At 42.6% G+C, this 20,079-nt stretch overlaps 1 protein-coding gene across 1 annotated transcript in view; it reads left to right on the top strand.

Moving 5' to 3' along the window:
* Positions 1-7,446: 7,446 nt before the first annotated feature.
* The window catches only part of SLC1A1 (solute carrier family 1 member 1), a 63,924-nt gene continuing 51,291 nt past the window's right edge, over positions 7,447-20,079 (top strand). Inside the window, exon 1 of the mRNA XM_065861158.2 lies at positions 7,447-7,909. Coding sequence (XP_065717230.1) covers positions 7,819-7,909 — 91 coding nt within the window. The 5' untranslated portion in view covers positions 7,447-7,818. The remainder of the gene's footprint in view (positions 7,910-20,079) is intronic.

The raw sequence follows: 20,079 nt of genomic DNA on the forward strand, positions 1-20,079 counted from the left end.
TACATACGTATTAGAGTAGCTACATCTATTATATATATATGATATATCACATAATGAGTCATTCTGCAAAATTGCTGGGGCAGCAGTAGAATATTATCCAAAACTTTTCCCACTATTATCCTAAACTTTGTTCACTGTCACCATATATTAACGCATATGCACTTTGCACACTATGGAGATAAAACAATGTTACTTCAACATGGCAAGGCAACATCATCATCTACACTTGAGCAATGATTTATTATTCTACTAAAAGATGGTATTTGTTTAACATACTTTAACCTCTCAGTTTTTCAAGACAAGAGCTGATTGCCAGTACAGTGAGGATCCAGCCTTATCACACAGTCCTGGAGGTCTGATGCCAGTGCTACTGTGAAATAACTCTCGCTCTGAGGTGGAAGTGCCTTGTAGGTATTGGTGTGCCAAAGAGCAATATTAAATACCCTTCTTCCTTCGCAACAGCCACTAGCAAGTCACATCTGCAAGTAATGATGCCTGATCTACAGCCCCAAAATCTTGGAAACCTATATCAGGTCCAGTTCAAATTCCTGTGACTTGTTTGCCTTAAGCAGTGTGCATTTCTGAGTCAGCAGGTGGTTAGCTATTGCAGAAATCAGAAGGTCAGCCTCCACTCCAGACTGCAGATGTATTGGTCTTCTCTGTCTCATCCTGTCTTACTCGCATCTGGGCCTAGCCCTCAGCTGAGGACAGCACCCCTATGAGTTTATATGAATGCTTAAAAATAATAGAATCATAGAATCATTTTGGTTGGAAGGGACCCTCAAGATCATCAAGTCCAAACATAACCTAAATCTAGCACCAAACCATGTCCCTAAGAAACTCATCTATGTGTCTTTTAAACACCTCCAGGGATGGTGACTCCACCACTTCCCTGGGCAGCCTGTTCCAATGCCTGACAATCCCTTCCAGGAAGAAGTTTCTCCTAATATCCAATGTGACCCTTCCCTGATGCAACCTGAAGCCATTTCCTCTTGTCCTATCACTTGCTACTTGGGAGAAGAGACCAACACCCTCCATGCTACAACCTCCTTCCAGGTAGTTGTAGACAGCGATTGGTTACTGAACACAAGTTTGCCCACGAAGAGATCATCTTTCCACACAAACCTCATCCATGCCATTCCGATATTATCTGCCAGGCCTTTTTAAACACTTTACAGAAACTTGGAAATTTTGAATGATTATCCAAAATTAATTCGTTTATTATTACTACTAGAACTCCTTCACACATGTGGCTAAAGAAGAAACTTCATCCCTGACATTGTGTGTATTTAGAAAGTAAAACTCTTTGCAATCATGTTGGTCTAGCTCTTTTCATGGACATCTAATTGGCTGAGTAATTAAGGAAGAAGCATTTTTAAAACCGTTACCACAATATGCACCTGGATTTACACAGCTGCGCGCATGATCGCTCCACAACTATGTCATCAGACTTTCTAGGCAAATGAGAACTTTGTAAAACGTACCTTCCCTTGATGACTTTTAGAAAATGGCTTTCCTTCAACCCCCTGTAAATAGTACATAGGTACCATTTAGAAACACATTTTCATGCTGTCTTCCCACTCTGCTTTCCAACCTTCTGACAACATAAGAAGTCTGCAGCCAGGAAAACCTACAAGCATTGTAAGAAATGTTTACACAACTTAAAGCATGAAAGAAAAAAAAAAGTCAAAGTATTTCTCACTGATAGGAATTCCTTCAACTATCACATGGGCATGGTCTCTTCCAGCTTTTATAAAAAAGTGTAACAATATTCACAATATTCTTATTGGGACCAGGAACATGACTTAGGAAAAAAAACAGAAGTGATTTAGAACACAGTGTTCCAGATCCAAGATCTTAAAATTTTAACAGAGCACAACTATCAAGGAATTCTAACATGTTTTCATCATTACTCTTCTATGTTAATTGGACATGAGTTCTTCTGATCTCACAGTGAAAAACTGCTGATAAAACACTAATGTTTAGTTGAGAGGGAACAAAACTGGGTTTTGGTAGAAAAAAGATAGCATTAGAGAGCTATAAACTAGCAACAAAAAACCCATCTTCAGCTGTATTCCTCCCAGCTGTGATCCCATTGGCTTCAACAAAGTTAAAAAAATCCCATTGATCTGGCACAGGATTTCATTGAATGAAAAAAAAAACAAAGCAAAAAAACCAACCAACCAGCGCCCCCCCCCCCAACCATCAAACAAAAAACCAACAAAATGAAACAAAGAAAAATCCAAACCAAACACAACACCAAAACCCCCCACTCTTATTTCCTTGTTGATTTAAGGCCAAATCCTGACCATTTTACCTACAAAGAATGTATTTTGACTGATAACACAACAATTCTGAAAAATAAACTGTTGAGGAAAATACAGAGAAGAATGACTAATTTGATAAGGTCTACAGTGTCTTTGGTAAGACAGCAAAAAGAACTATGCAAACAGGAGATAAGGCAGCTACTGGCAATCTTACTGAAAGTTGTAAGTAGGGAGCAAGGATCCCTCCATGTATTTGGAACCAGCTACTGGAATAGAAATAGATATGCCTTTAAAATTAGAAGAATGGGTTGAATTGGTTAAATACACCATAAGCAGTCTGGTAGTTTAAATTTAACCTACATTGGATTAAACTGCATCTTTGTGTGCAAAGACTTTACTGCCGTGAAAGCAGCACTCCATCAGCTCTGTCCCAGGGGACAGTCAGAGCATGTCAAAGAGGTCTTGTTTATTTATTTTGCAGGCTGACTCAGCATCAGAATTTTTTTTTTTTTTTGCTTATCCAGCTGTATTACATAGTGTATATGGCAGTTAGAGTTTGAGGTCCGATGTCAGGAGACACAGGTAAGGAAAAATCCTGCAATTTTGGAGTGTTTAGTTACAGTAAAGTATTCTTACAAGCATAAGACACAGCTCTGTGCATTTCCTTGAATCTCGTTTGGCTCTTCACTGAACTGCATCCAGAATCACACTTTTCATTTCCGTCTGTAATTTTAGCCTTCGTATTTGGCTAGAAAGCTGAAGAGTGGAACCAAAGCAAGGCGACTTTGCTAACAGCCTAATGCTGGAATTCAGAGATAAAAGTATTGTGCTTGATGGCTCATGCTTAGTTAACTGCAAAAAGATTTTACTCTTCAACTTACTGTATTCCAAAGACAAAAGAATTTCAGTCACTTTAATAATAAAAGAAGCCAGTGCAGCAACATGGTCTAATGCCAAAGGATGACAACTGGAAATGTTTGCAGTACTTAGAAATACTGGACTTCTTATTGGATTATTTTCTCATTAAGATGAGATATATCAGACAGGAATTGATTGTGTTTTGAAATTTTATATGTGCTCCCTGGCTTTATGGTCTGAAAAAACAATGGCAAACTTCCTACCTGATGGGCTGGCTTCAAATAAAAAAAGCAAACTCAATTATTCTAACAGCATTCTAGGTAGCTTATTAGCACCTGTTTTTTGAAATCTTTGCTAAATACTGTTGTTTTACCAAAGCATTTTTTAAAAATGTAATACAATTTCAGCAATTCCCTCTGATGCAATTTTTATCCTATGGTCACCATAAACTATGAGGAAAAGGCACTTCATCAGTTTTCTATGGATCAAATTAACAGTCACCAAATCTTACACAAATGATAATAGGCTGAACTAGGTAGAAAACGTTGAAGGATGTTGAAGAAATAAGTAAAAATCAGTTGCGTTTCTTCCTTCTCAGGTACAGTCTCAAGTTAATTTTAAGGTAATATGAAGTGGAAAGCTTCCACCTGCTACACTGTGCACTACCCTGTACTGCACATGTTCCTGTAGGACCTTTCCCAGCACTGAAACTCGAATGCCTGAAAAAGTTGAAAATCTTCCCAGTCTGTGAAATTATGTCCAAGTAATTAGCTTAAAATGTCATTTAGACAGTTTTATAGATTGGAAATGAATGTTGATACACAGGGCTACATACATACCAAGTTACCATGTGGTAATAACTTGTAAATGTGATAGTTATTTATGTATTTATGTGTGGCCCTAGGTGTACAATAAAGTGAACTGGGTTAGCTTAGCCTTAAAGAAAAAAAATCATACATGTAAATGCATGGCACTTTTTCCCAGACAAACATTGAGATTTTCAAGACTGCTTCCTCTGTATGTTTCATTAACACTCAAAAAAATTAAAAAATAAAAACATATTGCCATGCATACAGTCTTAACCATGAGCTACTCTGAGAACTTTGTAAGCAATATAGCTAAAGAATGTATTCCTATCATCTGTACACATTAAGTGTATTGACATTTTTTCATATGTGCATCTTATTCATTTCATAGTTATTCCATGATGTCTTGAAATAATACAAAGTTAAAAAACAGTTTAAATATAATTTAGATTTTTGTTTGCTCAGCAGCTGTGTTTGGTATCTGTGCAGGCAGCTAGTCTCCCAAAGTACTAGTTCTTCTGGTCTTTTTCCATAGCTAAGTTAATGTTTAAAATAACTTCAACATTTCAAAAATTATCTATGGGCTTGGGCTACCTTTACTTCTTTCCCATTTTATTGGGACACTTCTATTACGTTGTGTGTCTTTTTTTTTTTTTTTTTTTTTAATGTATATAGCTCCCCATACAAAAACTGACAGCTTGATTCTACATCTAGGATCAAAGCCAATGTCTGTCATTCTATAAGAAGATCAAATTAAAAACAGCTTGCTCATCAGGATGTATAAAACATCTCTATTTCACCTGCCTAAGTATTTTTAAAATGCTTCTTCAAGTTTCTATGGATGCCATGAGTTATCAACTTATTTTTTCAAGGTCATGTCCATGAAATTACAATTAATTAAGTGAAAAAAAAAAAAAGACATAATGTTAAGAAAAAAAGACCATCATTTTGGCATGCTTTTTTTCTTAAATATTTTAAGATATGAAACACTAGCAGAAAAGAATAGAAACATTGTACTTTGACAGAAAACAAGAAGTATGTAGAGGTCTTCAATACAATTCAATATATATTGTTCTACTGCTGCAGAACATGGAAATAAGAGATGTCTCTAGCCTTCATGAGTTATATAGCGTAATTGTATTATGTTTTTTCTAAGGTTACACAACTCCTTCCAGATATTGCAAGCTCCAGGAAGACATATATCATCTACAACCACATTGCTTTATACTAGCAGGAGGGCATTATTTGTGCTAGGAGTAATGCAGACAATTGTAGCTCTCCCCAAAAGGTACTATGAAATCCTTAATGTGAAAAAGGATGCTTAAAGAATTAAGAGAAACACACAAACCATGGAAACTCCCGTGGATGAAGAAGTAAACTCTAACTTAATTTTAGCTGTTTTCCAGTAACAATTGTATTGCAGTTATTTCCTCTAGCTCACCAAAGCAGCTTGAGAGAAAAGCAGAGTATGTTGTAAGAAGGGATACATGAGAAAGTGAATAGACAGAAAGTTAAAGGAAGGCTTAAACTCTGAATTTGTCTTGCAACTAGTTTTGTTGCTGCTGTCCACAGGGGCACCACGTCCCTGCCTCCTGGGACAAATCAGACCTTCTGCTTACTGAAAGCAACATCTGAGGTTCCCAGTATATGTGTGAGGAAATAAAATTACTCTCTGTGGCAGTGAGAACCAAGGCCAGAGAACCAACGCTTCTGCACAAGATAAGCCTGATCCTGCCCACCCTGAAGCCTCATGTGCCTTTTTCTTCCTATATCTCTTCAATGCGACTCATATTTTGCCACCTTTCTGTACCAAAGCCTGTAATGATCATGGTGTTTCTTACTGTTTCTTTGCATTAGTTATTTTTGGTTTGCTTTTTCTGTGGCTTTGTAACATGGTAGTATGCCAGCTTTCCTTTTAAGTGCCCTAGAACCTTTTATGATTTAATTAAATTAATATGATACTTACTCATCTCCTTCCTTTCTACCACTAGGCTTCCTTTTATTTTTTAATTAAATTTTCCTAATTAATGGTGACAGATGCAGACAAATTACTGCAGTTGCTCAACACATTTGAAAAATAAGGCCACTTTTTTAGGAATCTCTACAGAAATTTATGCAGCTGGCTCCAGGTTTTAGCATTTGGAATAAATGATGGCTCCTGCATCTCATCCAGGTGGGTTTCAGTGCTCTTCACTGCCTCAGCAAGGTATTTGTCATTGTCACCTAGAACAGTCACATCCATGTGAAGAGGAAGTGTCACAAGCTATCAATTGCAGTTTTTGCTGATCTGCCCTAGGCCTTCGTTACCTGGTCATCACAGACAGAAATAATGCAAACTTCCCTAGGGTATGTTTTGGAATGGATAAATGGATAAATAAAACTTTCATTCTGTACTCTCCTTCATGTCATTCAGCAAGACAACAGCACTTTTTTTTTCTGCTTACATTTACTAATCGATCTCCAAGTTTGAAAATCATAATCAACAAGTTGATGAACAGATACTGAAAATCCTACCGTAATTCTACAAGAATTAGGCCCCAACATTACACAGACTTTAATTATGCATATGGACAGGCAAAGGGAAGGAGACCATGGTCAAGCAGTTGCATGGAGAAATAAATGCTTCTTCACAAATTTGGTATTTGAACATGCCATGATAGAAACCCAGTGGGAAATCCTACAATCCATTCCTGTACTCCATACCCCCAATTTTCCAACTAGGAGCACAGGGCAGAATATTTCCCCTTAATATTTAACCTGAGATCGCCACCAGCGCAACCACTGGTGGCTTTCCAGCAGTCACACACACCCAGGGTCACCTCAGCTGCCCGGGGCCCTGGGCCTCCCACACCGCCCTGCAGAGCATGGAGGTCACTGGCAGGCGGTTTGGCGGCACAGGCCTTGCCGTGGGGGCAACCTCCGCTCAGCCACAGAATCACAGAATCACAGACTGTCAGGGATTGGAAGGGACCTCAAAAGATCATCCAGTCCAATCCACCTGCCGGAGCAGGATGAGGTTACACAGGAATGTGTCCAGGTGGCTTTTGAATGTCTCCAGAGGAGGAGACTCCACAACTTTCAGCGTCTGTCACCCTCACTAAGAAGTTTCTTCTCATACTTAAGTGGAACCTCCTGTGTTCCAGTTTGTACCCATTGCCCCTTGTCCTATCATTGGTTGTCACAGAGAAGAGCCTGGCTCCATCCTCCTGATACTCACCCTTCACATATTTATAAACATTAATGAGGCCAGGGGGGCTGTCAGGCATGGTGGGGGCTGGCTCACATGTCTCTTGCACAAAACCCATCAGCTCAAACCAGACCAGGGCATAAAGCCTGAGGGAGCAGGGACGCATGCCAGGGCAGTGCGTTTCGGGCATGGCACCTCCCCGCACTGCTGCACGCTGCCAGCCTTTGGCAGGGCCCGCCGGGGACCTTTGCTCCTTCTCGCCCTCGCCTTGTCCGGCGGCCCGGGGCTGCTGGGGGCTGAGAGGTGAAGCGCTCCGGGCAGCGGTCCCGGGGGAAGGCGGGTCCAGGAGGGGTGCTGCCTTCTCCCCTGCCCGGGCCGCGCCCCGGGAGGACGCGGTGAGAGCCCGACAGGAAGCGAACTGGCCGGCAGCCGGGGCTCACCCCGCGGGCCGGCTGCGGGGGGCAGCGGGGCAGGGAAGATGAGAACGTTCCGCGGTGTTGGCCGCGGGGCGGGCAGGCCGAGGGGCGGGCGAAGGGCGGGGCTCTCCCGTTGCCAGGTGAGGTGCAACGTCTCCGCTTCTCCGCTGTAAGCGCGCAGCAGCGCGGAGCGCACGCACGGAGGCAGGCGGATCGGATCGGATCAGCTCGGCTCGGCTCGGCTCTGCACGGCGTGGAGCGCCCCAGGCCCATCGCCCCCCGCTATGGCGAAGGCGGGCAGGAAGGGATGCAGCTGCCCGGTCTTCCTGAAGAAGAACTGTCTCCTGCTCAGCACGGTGGCCGCCGTGCTGCTGGGTGAGTGAGGGGGCGAAGGCCGCTGCAGGGAGGGAATGCCGCGCCGCCGCCCCTCGCCCGGCACGTTACGGCCCTGCCCGTCGCAAGGCCGGCGCGGCGCCAGACCCGGGCCCGCGGCGGAGCGCCGGACAGCGCCAGCGAGGGGCGCTCCGCGGCTGCGGGACCGGGCCGGGCGCTGCGGGGCGATCCGCCGGCACCCCCGGCCCGATCCCGGCGGTGGCACGGAGAGCTAACGGCGGTAGCGGCGGGCGAGGGGCCGGCTGCGCTCCCCCGGCGGCGCGCAGGCAGGCTCAGGAGCTCCGCGGCATCGCGTCGCCGTTGCCGCGAGGAGCAGGTCCGCAGTGACACAGGGGTGCCGCGGCGGCCGATCCAAAACGGGGAGTTCGCGCACGTAACCGCAGCTCCCCTCACCCCAGCGAGCCGGCCGGCGGCAGGGTGCCGAACCGCGGCGTGCCCGGAACCCTGTGGGCCGGGCCTTCCCGGCACGCATTCCTTAAGCCCCCGTGACGAAGGTCGGGTAATTAGTCCGCTAAAACAGTGTTTTGCAAAACCCGCAGGTGACCCGGGTGGATGGGTGTCGGTGAGCCCGCCGTGCACGGGCGCTGCGGGTCTCCTGGCCGCCGCACGGCCGGCTGTGCATTCGCACAGCTCCGTCTGTCAGGACTGAGCGGCGAGGGGGACGCGGGGTCCCCTGGCTCAGTCTGCAGGTTGGAACCCCCCTGGAGGTGGAGGCTGGAGAGCATTAGCAGTGGCAATGGCGTGCTTCTGATGGCCTAAGCAAGCAGCACAACTGGAAAAGTTTGGCAATGCCACCCTGCTTTCAGCACTGTTTTCAGGGGTGTCACTGTGAATATAGGAGGATTTCTCCTCTCTTTGAAGTTTCTGAAGGAGATGAGAGTTGGATGCCATCTTCTTGAGGACAGGTGGGAAAGAAGGCCAAGAGAAGCTGTCAAATGACTTCGCCAAAGAGACTTTTCCATGCAGTTTTGGTCCAAGTCACGCACCTTTTTTATTTTCTTCTGGTGATTATTGTGATGCTATGCAAGGAGAGATTCTTTCACATTATTGCTCCTGTAGAGGAGTGCTGCTTTAGGTATTTCATTAACAGCACTTGCTGTCTGACGAGTCTCTTTCAGATGACTTTTCTGCTGGTTTGAATTTTGACTGGAACATACCTATTTCTGTGCGTGTTTGTTCAGGAGAGAATTATTCTTTTAGAATTCCACCTAGCTATATAGAAGCTATGATCAGAGATGTTCTTACCTACACATGTGTGTCATCTTCCACACATTCAGTATTTGAAAGTTCTTGGTTCTTTTTCACCACTTTAGAAAGTGGAAAGTTTTTCTTAAGTGCTGTGTACTGAGTGCTAAGGGCTTGCTTTGAAAATCTGGCTGTACAACTGGAGGAGTGTGTGTATGTGCCTGTGTGTGTACTATTGGTTTTTTGTGTATTCCTGTCAGGTATACTGTGGGTTGATGTACTTACTTCCCAGTTACAGAAGTGGTTAAGAAATATTCCTCTCTCATTATCATCAGTAAATGTAGGTAGAACTGAAGTGTGTGATGTGATCCTGAAAGGAGATTTCCCTGAGAGCCACAGAGCCTGGTGTTGTGGGAGCTGTGGGGACAAACTGACCCTAATATCCCTAATACCTAATGGGAACTCATAGTAAGAGAGTGACAGGTGCCCAGATACCTCTTGTGTTTTTGAACTTCTCTACCTGTGAGAGTCTTCATAAAAATCCCTTGAGCTTTGGACCAAATTACATTTTGCAAGTAGCTGTGTGTCTGCTGCATTTTCGGTATTTCTTGGAGGTGCAATAAGATACACAAGGAGAACAGTGAAATCCTGGTAAGGATAGCTCAGTTGAATTGTGTGTTATCTTTTTATTACAGCTTGAGGAATGTTTGTAATATACCTGGAGTCCACAAGCCCTTCATCATTAAATTTATGTATTTATTCTTTTTTAATATACACTGGGAAATTGCTCTGAGGTTTATTAATCTGCTTGGTTTGGAGGACCAATTTAGGATTCATGAACAGAAGAGTATCCCTAATTTTGAAAGCAGAAAATATGATCAGACTTTTCAGAAAAGTATGCATGAGTGAGGAGTGGAAATATCAAATGCAGCAAGCTGTGGAAATGTACTGTGAAAGGTGTCCAGCTGTGCTGCAAGATGTCTGATAGTCCAGCATTATAATATGGAATAATGATTTTTTGCTCATCATTATCAGAGCTGTGTTCGGCATCTTAGTGAGATATGCATATCTTTTCCTAAATTGAAAAGTGTTCCTGACTACTTACGTGCATCTCTGACAAGAGAAGACAGACAGAAACCCCTGAGAATTCCAAACACTTCTTCCTTCAAGGGTAATTATTTTGTGTGATGTATTTGAAGAATTCAATCATTTGCCTGTTATTGACATTAAAAAAACCAGTTTCTTTTATAGCACTTGGGGGGCAGTTATTTAATATCTGTGCACAAAATATCTTAAGAATGTTATATCTGTTTGGTCAAAACACCTGTATATATTATTCAAAGAAAACAAAACTTGGAACTCAAGAGATTATTTTTCTTTCCTTAGTAGAGATTCTGCATCAGATCATCAAACTGTTGGGGAGAGATCTATGAGCTCAGATTCAGTCAATTTCAGACTCAGGGCTAATTGATAGGCTTCTGGTTTGCACAGTTTCAAGTGATGGATTTGCCTGAACACAAGGCCTGAGAATGAAGTTCATTGCTCATTAGTTCTTAGCGCATACTTGGAGTGTGCAGTGGGTCATCTGTGCTGGCCAGTGACTCAGGTGAGTTTTGGGCTCATCTGTGCCTCTCCTGTCTCCCTGCCTTTCTCTAGAAGGCAGAGGGGCAGGAGAGCAGCAGCCTCACACAGGTAGCTGCAAAAGGAGGAATATCTTGCATCTCTTTGCTCCACTGACCTTACTGAGCCCAAAGCAGCTGAGCTAACAAAAGCATTTTAAAAGTCTACTTGCTTCAAATGCTTCTTCAGCCTTTAATAAAGTAAGTTATATTGCCTTCAGTTTGTACAATCAAGTCAAAATAAAACAGAAATATCACTGAAATTTACTCACCCTGTAACAGGTTTCCAAAGGACAATTGCGAAGGTGAGAGTTTAAGTCACACTTCATAGGATTCTCATAGAGCATCCATTTTTTGTCATCACTTTGTCTGCAGGAGGTCACCGCTGCATGCAACCAAACCAGTCATGAAGGTGAAAAGGCTGATGATGTATAAATACTTATTCATTAGTCTGCAGGCCGTAGCCTAATAGCTTGTAGTCCTGTGTAGTTCTTCAGCAGAACAGCCTTTTTTTTTTCTTAGAGCAGAGGTCAAAGTGTAAGTCATTTGAGTACAAATGATCTGAGGCATGAGTCGCAATGGCACACTATAATAAAGCAGAGATCTTTTTACATATTCAGGGGTCTATGCAAGTAGGTTGCAATTTTTTTTGAATACTTAGATTTTTCAGATCTATGAGATCAATATGTTTTTTGTAATAGTTCTGTGGCTGGATAACATGATTATGAGGGATTCAGTTTGCATGAATATGCAGGTTACAAATACTCTTTTTTGTTGCTTAATGGGGCATCTGTCACTTCCTGAACAAATTCAGAACTTCAGACACCTGTAAGCTTGCCTGTGACTTTGAAGGATTTTTTGAACAGCGTATGTGTGGGACACTGGAATTGTTTAGATATTCATCAGGAAGATATGAGAAGTTCAACATTTAGATAGGTACAGCCACCAATCACAAGAGATTGTGAATGGCAGGTATCCCTCCTTCAGACAGCCACGTATCATGTTTGTTAAAGGTTCGTAGGTGCACTGAAGGACCCTTCTGTGCCCTGCCATTAAGTTCCTCCATCGTCCTTCTCTTTACATATGTACGTGACTCTCTGCGCTCATACTGGACATCTCAGATCTTAAGAGAATCGGGGCTCCATGTCCTCTCAGCGTAGGGCAGGGTGAGCAGGAGCTGTCCGAGGTGACAGTGGGAACAGCCTGGGGACAGCTGGGGGATAGGGGGCCAGAGAGCAGGCGAATGCAGAGCTACAGTGCTGGGCGGTGGTGGTGGAGCGGCTGAGAGTGGGGACGAGCAGGCGAACATCTCCAACATGGTGGGCACCCGATGCTTGTACCTCCAAGGTGGTGTTCATTCATTTTCTGCGGGATCAGACACCTTGCTTGTCCAGTTACCTTGCTGGAAGCTTGAGGCTGGCATCAGACTTCCTTTTCTCCCTGCGTTGGGAAGAGAGATTAAAATATACGCTGTTCATATCTGAAACATCAGCATTGCAGAAACTTTCAGTGGTACAACTATAGCTGTTTTCCAGGATTTGATGAGTGCAGCGGGCACTGGAGCTTCTGTTTAGTGTATTTTATGGTATCACCCAAGCAGGCCATATGCCAAAAATTTATTCTCTTCAATTCTAATGAAAAATATTATTTTATATTACAGTGTTAAGTAGTAATATCTCCCTGTAAGAATATTTTTTTGTTCACAGATCTGTGTTTAAAAAAAAAGGTCAGGTGCATTCACACCTGCTGACTGCAGCTAGAAGAGCTAGGCTTCCTGTGTAATCAGCTCATTTTAAAAGCACTAGCTCCTATTGAAATTCATCCATGTCAGAGCAGCGTCAGCACATGCTAGCATTACTGGAAGCCCACCAGTGCATTCTTAGAAGAATTAATGTCTGACAGGGTGTTGACAATAACAATTAGTACCATGCCACTCTGTTGACAGCCCCTCACCATGCAGAAGGCCACCCTGAATCCGGGGAGCTCGCCCTGCTCTCCGAGGGTGGGGAGTTTCTTTCGCAAATGTAGCTTGCAGCCTCTAAACCCCATAAAGCTGTAAATTCTTTCAGTTTCTCCCAGTAAGTTCTTTCAGTCTCTGACAGGTGCAATATAAAAAGCCCATTCTGGATATGGAGTAAATGGCTTCACTGTTTTTAATAACCACTTCCTCATAACTTTACCAAAAAGTGACCTATTAGCTTAGTTTAGGCTTTCTTTGGTACCATTTCTCTTTGCTTGCACAATGCATTGTGAAGGTTACAAACAATGAAGCAGATTAATTACCTGTTCAAATACATGAGCAAAAACAGAGCTCTTTCCTTGACAGCAGGAAAAAAAATAAAGGGAGTATACTAAAGCAAGGGAATTCTTACCCTGTCAGTTCCTGACAAGTATAGTTGTAATGCAAACATCTGATTCCTTAAATTAATTCTGTAGCATAACATTTAATTAATTTGGAATTTATAACAAGTGAAGACCAGACCTCTTGAATCAACTGTAGTAGCATGGCAACTTAGCAGAAGTCCCTGGTGTCATTTAGAGCAGCACAGATGATACTTGTGACTTTTTATGCCTCTTTAGACAGTTGTGTCTGTTCTTCTCTGTCACACTGCATACAATTCAATACAGGATAGGATCTGTTCAGTAATGTTTGAAACTCAGCAATTCAGAATGAATGTCTGAATCTATTTAAAGACACAAGGTAAAATGCAGAATGGCCAAGAGTTTTGTCTGAGAGTTTCACATACTACTGAGAATCAAAAGTGCTCTGATCCAGAAACACAGCCAACAAAAGAAACCAAATATAACTAAATCAAGCCTTGTGCCTCTTTTGCTCTTGTGCTGTTTTGAAGCAAAGAAAACCTAACTTTTTTTTGTTTTTCTTGCAAGCAAAGTTTTCCTGTTGTCCATGTATTTTGTCCCTTGCTTTAACATAAAGTGAAGTGAAACTGTTGCTAGAGCTGAACTTGTATATAAAGGGAGCTTTGGAAGTCGTGAGCCTAACATCACCTTACACTCTACAAAGTCCCAAAGCTATAAAAGGCAATGAAATATTTATTTCCATTTGAAACAATAACACCAATACAAATACTAGCAAAATATTTACTGTTTCTAATTTCCTAATATTGCTTAAGGAAAAAGTAGCACAATGTAATTATGATTTTTTCTTTCTATTTTCGTATTAACAAAACATAAAGACAGTTCTTATAAATTCCAACAAATAGATAAAGTTCACGTTGAGACTACTCACAAACAATACTTGTACTGTTTGCAAATCTACATTTTTTTCTATTTTACTAAAGCCTTACAGAATTTGTGGAAGGCATTCTTACTTATGGCAAGTCGAATTCTAAACCATGCCCCTAAGTGCCACGTCGATGTGTCTTTTAAACAACTCCAGGGATGGTGACTCAACCACCTCCCTGGGCAGCCTGTTCCAATGCCTGACAACACTTTCTCTGAAGAAATTTTTCCTACTATTCAATCTGAACCTTCCTTGGTGCAACTTGAGGGCATTTCCTCTCATCCTATCACTTGTTACTTGAGAGAAGAGACCAACACCCTCCATGCTACATCCTCCTTTCTGATAGTTTTAGAGAGCAATAAGGTTTCCCCTCAGCCTCCTTTTCTTAAGGCTGAACAGCCCCAGTTCCCTCAGCTGCTCCTCATCAGACTTGTGCTCCAGACCCCTCACCAGCTTCATTGCCCTTCTCCTAACTCTCTCCAGCACCTCAATGTCTTTCTTGTAGTGAGGGGCCCAAAACTGAACACAGGATTCAAGGTGCAGCCTCACCAGTGCTGAGTACAGTGGTACAATCACTTCCCTAGTCCTGCTGGCCACACTATTCCTGATACAAGCCGGGATGCTGTTGGCTCTCTTGGCCACCTGGGCACACTGCTGGCTCATGTTCATCTGGCTGTTGATCAACACCCCCAGATCCTTCTCCACCAGGCAGCTTTCCAGACACTCTTCCCCAAACCTGTAACGCTGCCTGGGGTTGTTGTGACCCAAGTGCAGGACCCAGCACTTGACCATGTTGAAGCAATTGAGGCCCCTGGCCTCAGCCCATCAATCTAGCCTGCCCAGATCCCTTTGTAGAGTCTTCCTACTCTCAGGCAGATTGACACTCCCACCCAATTTGGTGTCGTCTGTATTGAAGGTTCTCCTGAGCCCTCCTTTTGTTGCTGATGTATTTATAGAAGTATTTTTGTTCCCTTTTACAGCAGCAGCAAGGCTCAGCTCTAGGTGGTCTTTGGCCCTTCTAATTTTCTTCCTGCATAACTTCATGGCATCCTTGCAATCTTCTTGAGTAGCCTGTCCCTTCTTCCAAAGTCATATATTATCCTTTTATTCCCAAGTTCCAGCCAAAACTCTCCCTTCAGCCAGGCTGGTCTTCTTACCCAATGGCTCATCTTTCAGCACACAGGGACAGCCTGCTCCTGAGCCTCTAAGATTTCCTTCTTGAAGAGCGACCAGCCTTCCTGGACTCCTTTGTCCTTTGGGACTGCCTCCCAAGAGACTCTGCCAGCCAGCCTCACAAACGGATCAAAGTCTGCCCTATGGAGGTCCAAGGTAGCAGTTCTGCTGACAATCCTCCTTACTTCTCCAAGAACAGAAAACTTGATCAGAAAACTGGGTAACTTCATAATCGCTGTGCTCAAGGCCACCTCCAACAAACACATTACCTCTGAGTACTTCTCTGTTCACAAACAATGGGTCCAGTGGGGCACCTTCCCTGGCTGTCTCACCGACCAGCTGTGTCAGGAAGTTGTCTTACATACACTCCAGGAGCCTCCTAGACTGTTTCCTCTCTGCTGTGTTGTATTTTCAGCAGACATCTGGTAGGCTGAAGTCCCCCATGAGAACAAGGGCTGGCGACTGGGAGAACTCCCTCAGCTACTTGCAGAATATTTTGTCTGCCTCTTCATCCTGGTAGGGTGGTCTGTAACACACGTCCACCAGGATTATCTGCCTTGTTGGCCTTCCCCCTGATTTATATCCACAAACACTTGTCAAGCTATCATTTCCCTTGTCAAGCTCCAGACAATCAAAACACTCCCTAATATACAGGGCTACCCCGCCTCCTCTCCTTCCTTGCCTGTCCCTTCTGAAGAGTTTATAGCCATCCAATGCAGCACTCCAGTTGCAGGAGTCATGCCACCATGTTTCCAGCATATTAACTCTATAATAGCTTTTCTACTGCACAGGGGCTTCCATATGTTGCATTTGTATAGCTGCACATCAGCTGATCCTGACACCTTTTTGTAGTGAGAAGATCGAATTCCTTTGTGACCATGGTTTCTATCTTGTGTCTTTGCTACCATACAGCTTTCCAACCCCTACCACTGCTGAGGTGCCAGACTGAAGGATGTTGCTGATATCGTGACCCCAAACACTGTCATGCTGCCCTGGGCTTACCTCTAATTGTGCTGAAGATCAGAGTTATATTGGACTTTATGTTCCAGATTTATTTTTCTATCTACCATTGTTCCAGATATTACACATTCCATGACAATCTGGTAGCATGCCAGAAGATTAAATGTGTCGTGATAACAAGTTCTGTGGATGATATATATTCTAAGTGTTTTCTCAGTATGTTCCAAGACAGCTATTTCTTGGTCCTCTCATGCTTTTGGAACCACAAGCAACCTGGCCTTGCTTAATATGAACTGATTTTCTAGGTCATATCTGATTTCTCAACCCTTTGACGTCTTCATTAGTTTCAGAATAATGCCGTTTCTGCATGTCACTATCTCTCTCTCTTTAGTTTCCACTAAATTGCCTTTCCAACTGCTTATCTCAATTTGTTACAGTCAGAATCATTCCACTGCCTCTCCAGCAAGGGGATAGCTAGAACAGTATGTCCTGTTTACTGTCCTTCCTTTCATCACAGTTTAAAACAGAAGCTGTAGCAAGGTTCAGAATCTGCCAGATATTCCCAATTACTAGCCTTTTGCCTTTCTTATACCGTTGCCAACCATTTAGTTTCTTATGTGTTTCAGGAGTGTTAAATGAAGCTGTATTTTTACTGATGTGCTCCATTGAGCTCGTATCTCTTGGGCCATATAGGATGTGCAAAGGTGCTTATACAGCTTTGCAATAGCAATCAAATCTTGTGAAAAGAACATAAGATCAGTAAGCTTTTGCAAGAAAGGGTGAAATGCTCTATTTTTTTGTGGCATTGTAATGCTGCCATTTGTGTTGTAATATGTTAGACCGGGTAGATAAACTATTAGACCCTAGAAACAGAAAAACTGGGGACATGGCAGGATCTGAAATGAGTGACGAAAGGGGTCTAAATGAAAGCACTGTCACATAAAATTGCATGGATTTGGAGACATGGAGGAAACCACAACACCTATAGATGTCTGGATGACTGCAGAGGAGATAGGTCATATTTAAAGAAGCCTCCAGCTGCAGATGGGTGGGGTGAAGGAGAATGGTAGTGGGTTTAGAAGTGACAGCTAGCAGGGGTCATGGGGAAGGTCTGCAAAAGAAGGGCAAGTTACCATCATCACATTATATTTCAGTTTTACTGTAAAACACAAGAACATGAGATAGAAAGATATCTCCTGGGTTATCACATCCAGTCCACCGCTGCTTCAGGCTACACCATTTTATATAAACTTCTGTAACATATCGTGCTCCATCTTAAAGCTAGGTAGCCTCCTTGGTGCTGCACATCCTCCTAGGAAGCTATATTCATCAGTCTGATTGTTGAAAGCCTTACAATTTCCAATCCAAATGTATTCAGGTTCAATATGCATCCATTTGTTAAAACATTGCTCTTTCTCTGCAGTTCAACCATTTTCTGAATTTCTAGCTCACTCATCCATGTTGGACAAATGAAGCTCTTAAATCTCATTTCAGAAGGTAAAGTACTTATTCTTTTCATTACACTATAGTCCTTCTTTCCCTGTGTTTTAGTTTGAGATCATTTTTCCTGAAGCCTTGATGAGTTTCACACACTATTCCCCAACAGAAGAGGTGCTTTCACCAGGACACATCCAGTTAATGAGGAAATGTGTGTTGTATAGCTGATGGGAAGGACCTGTCAGTTTCCCCACATTACTTAATTTATGACACAATCTTTATAATATGGTGTTTATTATGTTAATGTTTTAAGTACTGCACTTCACAAATTGGATGAGTCACCGAGTTTGTTGAAAGGCTGTGAAAGAGGCAAATTTTATCTCTGATACAAATTTATCTTAATGAAGTTAGGGACTAACCAAGGATGGAATTCTTCACAACACCTCTGTATTTTTTCTGTATGTTAATGGACTGTTCCTATACATAAGGTCTGTACAGCAGTTCTCATTACTGTACTGAAATACACATACAGATGCAGCACAATTGTAAAGGTTTTTTTTCTTTACTTCAACTGTATTCTTTTACCTTTACTTTCTTAGGTAGAAGTTACATCTGCATACTGAAAATACTTGGAAGATATGTACACATGAAATTCATCTACAGCATATTTAGATAACTGAGAGGAAATGAAGAGTCCAATAGGAGAGACTGTTAAATTATCAAACTGCTTAGCCATCTGCACATTGCCAGTCTGGGAGAACATTGGTCCACTGTTCATATTCACAGGAGAATTGCCATTATTTCCTTTCCTTGGCTGGACAAAATACTTGCCCTTGGTTTGACTAAGGGTGGGGTGGGTCTTGTACAGGGCTGCATTGCAGAGAGGCTGCTCTGTGTTATCAGTGTCTGCTACAGGCTGCTCTGTATTATCAGCCCTGCTACAGGCTTCTGCAGCACAGAAAGCGCCAGGAGTTACACAGCTTTGTCGGTTGCTGCGGCCTTCACACCTGTGTAAGAGGAGTACCCCTCACTGGAGGGGCTGGTTTTCCCCCTCTGGCCAGTGCTCCACTTTGTCTTAATTCCTGAAGGTCTATCGCAGGGAACCACTGTCCACCCGGATTTGCTTTGCGCTGCAATCGGATAATGTGACAACCAGTGACAGGACAAGAGGCAGTGGGTTCAAACTGAAACACAGGAGGTTCCACTTAAATTTGAGAAGAAACTTCTTCTCAATGAGGGTGACAGACACTGGACCAGGCTGCCCAGGGAGGCTGTGGAGTCTCCTTCTCTGGAGACATTCAAAACCCACCTGGACACCTTCCTGTGTAACCTCATCTGGGTGTTCCTGCTCCGGCAGGGGGATTGGACTGGATAATCTTTCGAGGTCCCTTCCAATCTCTAACAATCTGTGATTCTATGATTCTGTGACTGTCATTTGTGCAAAGGAATTTACAGCGTCTGCACCCTCAATAGGTTAATCAGAGAGAGGACACGAGGTCTCACCGTGGCGGAGGAATGAGCACACCTTCCTCCAGTACATTCCTACTAAATATTTTTCAGTAGACCAAGATATGACTTGGGAGCTTTCTTCTTCTAGAAGATTTCTAAAAGGACTTTTCTTCAGGTATCATTGTAAGCAAGCTGGTAGTCTGGGCAACACCAGCATCCAGAGAGTTAAGATCAGTTGCCATGCAATTACACCCCAGAGACTCTAAATCCTACCTCAGTAGTTGCCTGCAGTTTTCTAAAAATCTTATTATTTTCATTCAACATCAGTACGTTTATTGGAAGGAATATTAATTGTCAAGTGGAGTGGAAAACAGTAAAAGTGTGTAACATTAGAAAATATTAAAAATAATCCAAAGAGAGCTGAATTAGTAAGGTGAAATCATGTTAAATAATTTCTTCTACACGCTCTATTTTAGTGTTCTATATTTGGCACTGTGTATTTCTTTGTAGTTAAGAGAGAGCCAGTGATATTAAATATACTCTATAGAAAGCAAAAGCAAAATGGATTTTATAAAATGTTACTGAAGGACTCAGACTGCAAGAGTCTTGCCTGCCTGTGCTGTAATTTGACATGTTTATATTGAATGTTTTTTATTGTGTTTCAAATCAAGTCAGGGAACTTTGTTTGCCAACCTTTTCAGTCTCATGAATCATCTGCTGTAAAGATAATCCAATTAAGACTTACCAATATGACAGAAGTAATTGTATTTTAGTCTGTCTTGTGAACAGCATATCATGTGAAATTACGAAGAGCTTAATCACTTTGCTAATAGAACAATTCATGTTGCTACAGTGCAATTAAATATTCTCAGGTTTGAACCATGAGATGAGCCCATATTTTTTCTTCTTTCAATGCCATAGCAAAGCAGAATTCCTATAATTCCCTCAGTGTCTATCAGAATTAGCCAGAATCACTCACTCTGCTCCCGGAAATGGAGTTTCTGCATGCTGGACTTAAATAAAACCAGGAAAAGTAAATCCCACATTTTTTCTAAAAGGAACATGGTATAATTTAGAACAGATCA

Source organism: Patagioenas fasciata, chromosome Z, assembly GCF_037038585.1.
Source record: "Patagioenas fasciata isolate bPatFas1 chromosome Z, bPatFas1.hap1, whole genome shotgun sequence".
NCBI classification, from domain to species: Eukaryota; Metazoa; Chordata; class Aves; order Columbiformes; family Columbidae; genus Patagioenas; species Patagioenas fasciata.